Source organism: Nelusetta ayraudi, unplaced genomic scaffold (assembly GCF_046127955.1).
Source record: "Nelusetta ayraudi isolate G7.1 ecotype Tasmania unplaced genomic scaffold, CSIRO-AGI_Nayr_v1 ptg000005l, whole genome shotgun sequence".
In the NCBI taxonomy this organism is placed as follows: Eukaryota; Metazoa; Chordata; class Actinopteri; order Tetraodontiformes; family Monacanthidae; genus Nelusetta; species Nelusetta ayraudi.
Window position 1 is genome coordinate 2,670,707 of NW_027466055.1, and position 9,779 is coordinate 2,680,485.

Here is a 9,779-nt window from a genome sequence, read left to right on the forward strand (position 1 = left end):
GTAAAATGAATTGTAATGCATTGCATCTGCATACCTCAAGCATGTCCTGTATTAAAGTGAGAGGGTCCAGTATGAAAAATTTGGCTTGATTTATGATATTTATAATGGCAAAATCTGCCAATGAATACATTCATAGAAGTGTATACTCGCAGTGCAATAAAAGTCATTTGGTTTTCCAAGAGAGCAATAAGGCTCCTAGTTAGCTGCCATCTCGCTGCCATCCATTTTTTAAGGAAGCCCACCTGACAGTGTCTTAAATACGAAACAAGTGGGCTCCCTTAGAAACTTCACACACTGGGCCTTTACAATCCAAGGCAAGAGACAAAAAATGTCCATACAAGTTATCATTCCTTATTGGCTGTGCCCATTCTTGGTTACGGACCTGTTTTTAATTAAAAGTTTCACACGTAGGCTTCGTACCTGTGAGCTGTCCTGCGAGCCATCACCCGAGAGATGCTCTGGGCTGTAGACGGTCATCATCTCCGGCAGGGCCAACTCCTCAGGCTCCATGCCCCTGGACACTTTGTAGTTTGCGTCAGACGGACTCCTCTCTTCTGGGCAAAGACTGCCGAGTGACTCCTGGGAATAAGACCACTCTGCGCTGTCCACAGGCACGCTCAGTCTGTGTTCACTCCTCCCAGCTTCAACACCAACAGGTCCGATTCTCAGGCCACTCCCACCTTCTCCCTGGCCTCGGCCAGGCTTGGCATACGGGGAGGTGGGGTTGCTGTAGCTGGAGGTGTTGTGCTGCTGGAGCCGCGTGCTGGACGGGCTCTGGGCGTACATCTTCCTCATGTCCCTCATGTCGGGGACCGAGGAGCTCAAGCGGTAGTCCTCTGCGTACTCCAGCTGGATGGACGACTTGCTTGAGCTCGATTTTTCTCGCCGGAGATGCGGCAGCATCTTCTGGCGGAGGTGCCGCAGCATGCCATGCTTCTTGGAGTCCATGACGGAACGTGGTTACTTTTTTTCTAGGACTTGGACATCACCGGCAGCTACAGTTGAAGGGGGGGATAAACCACAGAGAGGTATTTTTGAATAAGCAAAATTCACACCACCTCAGTATTTCCATGACACAGTTGTACAGGAAGGTCAACAGTGTACCAATGTTTTGAGGCATTCAATATAATGTGAACTTTTACCATTTGCTTTAAACCGAGGCAGGACATCATAACCCAGACATGGGCAAACTCCGGCCTGTGGGCCAAATGCGGCCTGTTACGCTTCTTAATCCAGCCTGCCGAACTTGAAGAATTTATATTAAAAGTAAGAAAGTCATAAAACAGATGTATTTTTCCCCCATTTTTAAAGAGTAATTTAAAAAAAAAAAGAGCTAAATACTGTGGAGCTGCAAAGAGAGATATTTTGTTGTAACGCTTTTGTTCATTTTCATTCGACATTAGAGCACATGCTTTCTACAAATCCTATGATATATTTATTTCTCCTATGAGGTGGGTCACTCAAACACTCCATCTGCTCCTGGTCCCTCCGTCAAATCCAACAACCCACAGGCAAAAAGTTTTCCCACCCCTGTCATAACCTTTGCAGCAACTCACACTATGAAAAGCATAACCAATATTTTAGCCTCACACCTGATAGTTGTCCTCTTGTCTGTTTATAATGGGTTATATAACAATTAATTGAAACGGTCAGCAAAAATGATGAAGGAAATAAGATACCAACCAATTTACTTGGCATTAAAAATGTGTGTTTCGGTCTGAACTAAAATGTGTCTCAGCTTCTTTCTAAGAAATTAGTCTTTACTCTCTTTACTCTGGTCGAACACAACTGACCGGAACAATGCAGACAAACAAAATACTGTATAACACCTGTGGCTCTACAAACAGTAGCATGATGTAATAAGAGTGTCCAAAGTTTGGAAACATTTCATCCACAATAAAACAACAAAAAAAAAAACAAGACACTAATGTCAATATTTGGAAGGCAGACAGCCCTGTGACTACTGAGCTGTCAAATAAGGCAAATATCAGCTCATGTTGAAGCCAAGATAACACAATGTCTTGGTAGCAAGCTAGATTAAACACAATTTTATCTTGCTTGTCGTTTTCTATCAAATTTTACACACTCGTTCTTCACTTCTTTGATTCTACTCATGTTAATTTTGTACTATCAGTTAGAACATGTCTGGAAACAGCTGGATATTGCTAGCTAAATAAAAGCCACTTTGTACTTCTGCAATTTGAATGACGCTTTCAATAATCCATAAATTAGCGACAGCCCTATATTCAACAGACAGTGAACGCTTAAAGGCTCAGCTTTAATTCATAAGCTTTTGCAAACATGGTGCAAACTCCAGCATCCCCTTTTCATTTGTAAAAGGCTGTGCTATTCCATTCTAGGAGACACTCTTTGATTACAGTGGCAAAAAGCTCTTCAAGATTTTTCTAAGAAGAAATGTTCTCTTTACCTTCCACCTAGATGCTTGAAATGTCACTGTTACGTGGTGTAACTGATATCTTATCTCTTTTCTTGACTGATCAAATTGATTTTTTTGGAAAGTCTATTGTGTGTCTGCATTTTTATCTAGCTGAGTCATCTATTGCGCAGTACAGTTATACAATAACATCCTTTTGCCTTGAATTATTACACCTGGAGAGACAAGTAGTCAGTGATTGGTGATCTTTAGCAGTCATTATTCTAAACTGTTTCAGCTATGAAAATTTTGAAAGCAAGAGAGAGTTGGTAGTATATGTGCAGTGACCTGCTGCACACAGTGCAAGAGGTCGTGAGAGTAAAACTCTAAAAAATAATTGCAGAGGGACCAAATGAATGATGAGCAATGGTCCATGCAATGATCATGCAAATACATTTATTGAGCACAGACCAGTTTTTGACATTTGCAAACAAAACTAAGCGTTATCTTTCAATTCTCTTTAGCACACTGTGTGTTTGCTCAGGAATGAGGCACACACTAAGTCAGGCATCTCTGTGGAGGCACTGCTGTTATTACTCTACCAGCAGCAGTGCATCAAAAAATCAAAAACAAAACAAAATAAAATCAGATTTTGCAGAGCAACAAAACCCATAAGCCTCTTAGAGACGGGCTCAGACTTTGCATTGTCATTAGATTGGGAGCGATGACCTGCCAGGTTATCAGATGGGAAGAGAAAGCAGAAGAAGTCCAGTGGCAGAAGTGGGAGACAAAACAACAACAAGAAGAAGTTTATAAAACTAGCAAAGCTTGGGATAAATCAAAAAGACTTGTTGATAGTGATAACTTATAAATGAGAAAGCACCCAGGGAGCAACAGTTGTTTGGCAGAGAATGCCTTGTTAATGTCAGGTCACAAAGGAAAAGGGAACACCTGGGTGGAAGCCAAGCATATTTATAACCTCTTAACTAAGTATTTTTATTGCACCTGGTAAAATGGCCAGTGAGTGTTGACTGTAATGGCAACATGCAATGACTTTGTTGGGGAAGTTGGGCAACTGATACATATGATTAGCACATCATAAAAACAGTTTTAGAAACATTTCAGAATCGGCCTCGAGATATTTTACGAGAAGAACTGGTTTTTAAAGCACATCACCAACTCTTGCCAAAGGAAGTCAAAGGTATAGAAAAGTAGGTTGGGTCCTGATTCAGATTCAGATTCAGATTCCTTTTATTTGCCATTGTGTAAAACACATTGGAATTTGCTTCGGCAATGACGTGTGCATTGCAGTTCTTTTTTCACATATATCAACTGACAGACATACAACACAGTGCAATGAAGAAATAAACAAATAAACATATTCTAGAGAGGAAATTTTCAGTAGATCTGGTAAAACTGACACGATTGCAGCATCCACAGTAGTCAATAGGTCACACGCTTGCATTAGCTTCCTGATTTTGTCACTATGAGTTCTTCTTCTATACTTCTTCCTTTGAGCTGCCTCTTTTAAGGGTTGGCACAGCCAATTATCTGCCTCCATCTAAACACTGCCGTCTGCAACTTCTTCACTCCCTCCAACTAACTTCATGTCCTCTTTCACCACATTCCCATAAGTCGTCCCGCCTGCCAGATCCAACCTCAGCAACCTTCTACTGAAATATTCACTATAGATCTCAGTCTGGTCTGTGGTTTTATTTCCAAAAACATCTACCATGCACTGTCTCTGTGATGTACTCAGTCCTGATCCTGTCCATCCTGGTGACTGCCAAAGAGAACCTCACCATTTTAATCTTTGCTACCTTCAGCTCTGTGTTTTCCTCTGTATAATCGCTGCTCTCACCAAGTTTCCTGCCCCTTTTCTATTAGTCATGCTGAGACTCACAATTGACATTTTTCCCCACCTGTTCCAACCTGCTTGCACACGACTCTCCTGCTTTTCACCAGCCTCTCTGTTGCAACCAAGTACTGAAAATCAGACACCTTCTGTATCTCTACTCTCTGTAACCTCACTGTTCCACTTGGTTCGTTCTCATTCACACAGAAGTATTATGTCTTGCTGCCACAGATAATCTTTATTTCTCTTCTTAACAGGCCTTCTCCACCTCTATAGATTAACCTCCACCAGCTCCTTCTTCCAACTACAGATCACTACATCACCTGCAAACATCAGAGTGCATGGAGATTCTCATCTCACCTCATCTGTCAGCCTTTTAATTGCCACATAGACTTTCTCATCTTAAACTATTATTCCTTACTTTTTTCTACTAATGATCATCCCAGTAAAAGTTCCTTTTAATATGAAGCACAGCAACGCGTATCCTGTGCATCACATAAAGCCCCACCAATACATTTCAGTTGATGGTTCAGGTCTGGCTGAAGTTATTATGCAATGCAAATCCAATCAGGACCTCGGAACTTACAGTCCTTTTGTTAAAGTTATTTATTTTTTTATTTTTTTATTTATTTTTATCTGGATTTCACCAAAACAGTCAAAGCAATTAAAGGTGTGTTGCTTCATACTTTAATGTTACTAGTCAGAGTTCACCTGCATTATTGCGGAGAAGTTTAATCTTTATTGTTGCCATTGCCTTTTATTGTGAGCATTTCTGCTGTTACATCACATGATCATGCCATGGAAGTACAGCTAATGTTGGTAGAGTAAATTGTCAAACGTGTGAGAGGAAGATGTTTGTAGCATTGATTGGTTAATATTAGTCTTCAACAAGCAGGGTTGAAAACGAACGTTTCGAGTCACCAGCCAAGTGGACTGGTAGATTAAAGTGTGTTTTTTCCAGACAAAATAAGAGCCTTTTTGTGTTTAATATACATTCATTTCACTGAGATAAATTATTGTGTTGAATACAAACTTAAAGAAGAATCCAGCAAAGTTGACACTGAATAATTTTAATATACTTATGAATGAATGCACAAATACCCGTCCACTGCTGTGTGTGTGTGTGTGTGTGTGTGTGTGTGTGTGTGTGTGTGTGTGTGTGTGTGCGTGTGTGTGTGTGTGTGCTATTGTTAGAAATGTTGACCTGCTAGTGTGGCAGATAACCTCTGCAATTTGCCCACCAAAAGGATTTTTTACTTGCGACTGGTGCCTTGGCAGGTGTCATCAACAGAGGCTTGGTTCCTAATCACACTATGGTAATAAACTAAGTGAAACCACTTGGAAATATCTGCAGTCTGTGAAACACACCCTGCAGTAGAGAATGACTTCCCAACGTCAATGATTAACTTAAAATGGTCCTATTAAATTTGAAAGCATAGCTGTAAACCATTCCTCAAGGACAGTGTTTGACAGAGAGCAACCACAACAACAACGTGCACAGTGTGGTCACCAGGACGGATGCAAATGTAAGAATGCATTTTCTGAATGAACTAAGCAAGGGGCAACAAATAAAACACTCGCAGAAATGTTGCATACAGTCCAGCCAGAGTCACAGCTACAAGAAATTGTGCACAGTCAGCATATCATGAAAATATCAATAAATTAAATCATATTATGCATAAACCCTGCAAATTTGGATTTTCATTTAGTTTCAAATGTGAATTCAACACATTATGTTCACTGACCTTCAGCAGATGTGATCATTATAGGTTCTTTAGCAGGCTTACACTTATACAGATTTGTAAATGAAACATTCACATCTTCCGACTGCCATTCCTGAATGAGGTCATCGCCAGCGATTGGAGGGGAAAAACACTGGTTTTACATAATGCCTGCAACTGAAGATGATTCTGGGTTAATCCCCAGTGCTCTGCTGTGTAACAGCACAGCACTGTTGCAGACTGGGTCATTATAAACTGAAACAGCTGGATGATGAAAAAGTAATGACTTTGTCCATCCAAAATGAATGAGTCTGGGCTGTCCACGTTTTTTCATTTGGAGGCCTGGACTGTAGGCGTTTTAACAGCAACATGTAATGCATCTTGACCAAGTCTTTCTGCAGACCTAGATGTATTTACAAAAGACAGATGACAAGAGAAAAAAAGCAGCCCAAAAAAAAGAGGCTAAACTCCATTGTCCCTTGAACTTTGAGCCCATTGATCATGCACTTCAAACAATCCGATGGTCGTGGATAAACAAAAATAATAATTACACTTTTCAAGCATGTTTGAAGTCTGCTGTTGCATTACATGTGATTATAGCTTCTGTGTCCTGTCCATGAGCTGCTGTGCTTCACCAGAGCAGCACAAAGACAACCAGATGAAGTGGGACAGAACAACCTCATTGTTAAAATTTCATATACGCGGAGGACACCACATCTTTTCTTTGCACGGTAAATAGTAGGCAAAGTGCCAAAACTTGCAAGAGTATCTTACCTTAAGATAGCCAAGATAACGAAAGATGCTTCAGATTCTTAAGCACGAGTCAGTGTCTGTTATTCTCTCAGACGAGGGAATCAGAAAATGCAAAAACACCCTGACACCTTTAACAACTGCCACTGAGCATAACACAAACCACCATGTTTAGATGAATACAATTACAAATAATTGATAAGTCAATCAAGAACTAATTGAAAAAAATAGGAATCTTATATCTATTTTTATCAATATAAGATGCAAATAAAAAAGAGACAAACAACCATCCATGCTAACATCTGCAGCCAATTCAGAAATCTCTAAGAAAGCCGGAAAGATGCAAAATTTGAGTTGAATCAGTGGGTGATCTAACTCTGTATGTCCAGCCCTTGATGCATTGTACCAACCAAAAGGCACAATTTTTATATGGTTAGTTATGATCCAGCTGGGTATGAAATCCACATCCCCGACAGGCTGTGCTATACCATCACAAAAAGGTAGTACAGGCGACCAACTGGAGAAAATGAAGAAAGCAAAAAAAAAAAAAAATCACTGGGGGAAATATTAGGGCGTGGAGCAATTTCAGAAAAAGTTTAATCTTCTTTTTTATTGTTCATAATATTAACAATCAAGTGATGTTTCAGAAAAAACAACCAAGATTCAAGCGAGCAAGATTCTCTGACCTTGCAAAACTATGCTCATGTGTTATTTAGGTGTCATCACTCAAGCGGTCTATGACCTTAGATTCTGAAATGAAGCGTTCTCACAGCTAACATTGGGGTGCTTTTGTTCACCTGGTAGGCCAAGTTGAGCAACAGCATCACAAGCCTGCCAGAACAAGACAAGAGACTATTCCCTGAAAGCATTTTCAGGCAAGACGACAGATTCAAGAAAAGTCGTTTAAATCGCAAATACTGAACGGTTTGGTAGTTTTTGTAGTGAATTGCTGTCGATACAACTGCTCATGGGGCGCCAATTAAAAACAAAACAAAAGAAAAAACGTCATTGAAATGTCAATGGCATTTGACAACATCAGAGTATCCTTTTAAATCCAGAGCAAGAACAAACAAAAAAAATCTTGTCAAGGTTAAAAGTGATTGTGTATCTGCGACTCTTTGACAGAAGGAAATCCAGTTTCTTATAATATAATATAATATAATATAATAAAATAAAATAAAATAAAATAAAAATACTGAGAGAAATAAACTAACAAACCTAAGCCATCCAAAACAAGACCAACAAGAAGATGCCACACATGAAACAACTAAACAACAAACAAACAAAAAAAAAAAAAATACAAAAAAAAAAAAAAGAGACAAAAAAAAAAAAAAAAAGACAACCTGCTCGTAAATCAGTAAAACGCGTGTATTCAGAAATGTATACAACTCATGTCACCATATGAATGAATAAGCATGCACATGGTATTTGCGTAAACGTCAGACGAACTGCACCATTAGCAATAGCGACGAAGACGCCTTTTCACCTGTCGGTCAAAAAGTGGTAAAAGAAGTTTCCGCGCAGGGGAAAGAAGGAATTCACCTAACAGCCCCACCTTTGAGACCTCGACAGGTAAGCAAACTTCTAGGCATTCTCGCTTAGTTTTTTTGAGGAAATTAACAATGGGCGAGTTATTACCTTTTTTTCTGCCTATTTCCTCGGACGAAAGTCTCTCGTTCGTCCCATGACCGGTATTATCAGCGGACAAAAGCACCATTAGTGGCGACACAAGATGAGGCTTCGTCCTCACTTCCTATTCTCGACTCTTTGCATCAACCATCAAGCCCGCCGTAACGAAGCCTTTTAGTCAGACCTTCAAAATAAAGGTGCTTGAAGCTCGTGTCCTATATATATATATATATATATATATATATTTTTTTTTTTTTTCTTCTGTTTTGTTTTAATCGAAGTAATTTTTCAACAATTTACACTGGTTCAGACACAGACGAAGAAGGAATTAAACAGAAGTCGTTTTTTAGCACAAACACGCCCTTGTAAGTAGCGACACAACCAAACACATTTATTTTTAATGTTTGAAGAAAATCGTAGTTTAGTACTTAAATGCGCTATATTATTCCGATCTATCGCCCATTGTTAATTTCACTCACTGTTAATCCCCGCCCACACTCCAACACGTAGGTGTTTAGTTTACCTTTTATTCTCTACTATTTTATTTCCGGTTTGCTATAATTCCTGCTACCTTGACTGTGAAGATGAATGAAGTTCACGGGGTCTTTAAAATCTACATGAAGTACAATAGAAGATAAGGTCAAGCTTTGTGTTTGCGAAAGAAAGAGGGTGTGTTTTAATGTAACTAAACTTACTTGAGCAGCTCATGGCGTTCAAATAAATCAAATAGCTGTTTGCTTTTGTTGTTGCTTTTTTCAAATAGCTGGTAGTACCGAGTTTCCTCGTTGTCTTTAATCTGTCTTTTGACATTCCATTCCAATAGTAATCGATCACTCTAAAGCCAATCTTGACGCTTGTTTTCTTCTTGTATTGAATTTGCATTTCTCATTGCACCCCTCCTTACCTGTAAGTCATATGTTGACTGTACTAAGGGGCATTTTGCTCTACTGCTCATCTATTGAACGTCATTGAGGAATCTACAGGGGGCGCATAGTTCACTTGTGGGGGGTATTGGTCCCCAGTGTTACTTGGAGTATTTCACTCTTCAAACTGACTAAAATGCTTTGGACGGTTTGAACCTTTCACATGACTGCATTTGTTTTGGGTTTTGGTTTGTGTCCCATTTAAGAATGAAGAATGATGATGAGAATGATTTAAAATAGTCTGCTTTGCAGACATTGTCTCACACTGCATCTTCTGTTGTCCCGTCTGCACCCGTTTGTTGCTGTAGCTTGACGATGCCTTTGATCTCCTGTTTCTGGCAGCTGACTTCTTTCACTTCCTGCATTGTTATTAAATTCTAAGGATCAGGTAGTATGACTGCTTCTACATTTGTGATTTCATATTTAACACAACCTATTTTTTCATTACTACCTCTGTGTTGTCCTTACAGCACATATTATCATGAGTTTGGTGGGATCACTCCTAATTGTTGTTGTAAAGCTTCTAT

At 39.5% G+C, this 9,779-nt stretch overlaps 1 protein-coding gene across 3 annotated transcripts in view; it reads right to left on the reverse strand.

Moving 5' to 3' along the window:
* The window catches only part of LOC142903430 (multiple C2 and transmembrane domain-containing protein 2-like), a 33,145-nt gene extending 24,635 nt beyond the window's left edge, over positions 1-8,510 (reverse strand). For 2 of the 3 annotated variants that reach the window (XM_076049052.1, XM_076049045.1), the window contains exons 1-2: positions 8,339-8,510; positions 421-995 (exon numbers count right to left, since the gene is read on the reverse strand). In XM_076049052.1, coding sequence (XP_075905167.1) covers positions 421-948 — 528 coding nt within the window. In that variant the 5' untranslated portion in view covers positions 949-995; positions 8,339-8,510. The remainder of the gene's footprint in view (positions 1-420; positions 996-8,338) is intronic. The other variant, XM_076049055.1, reaches the window with a different exon arrangement.
* Positions 8,511-9,779: the final 1,269 nt, after the last annotated feature.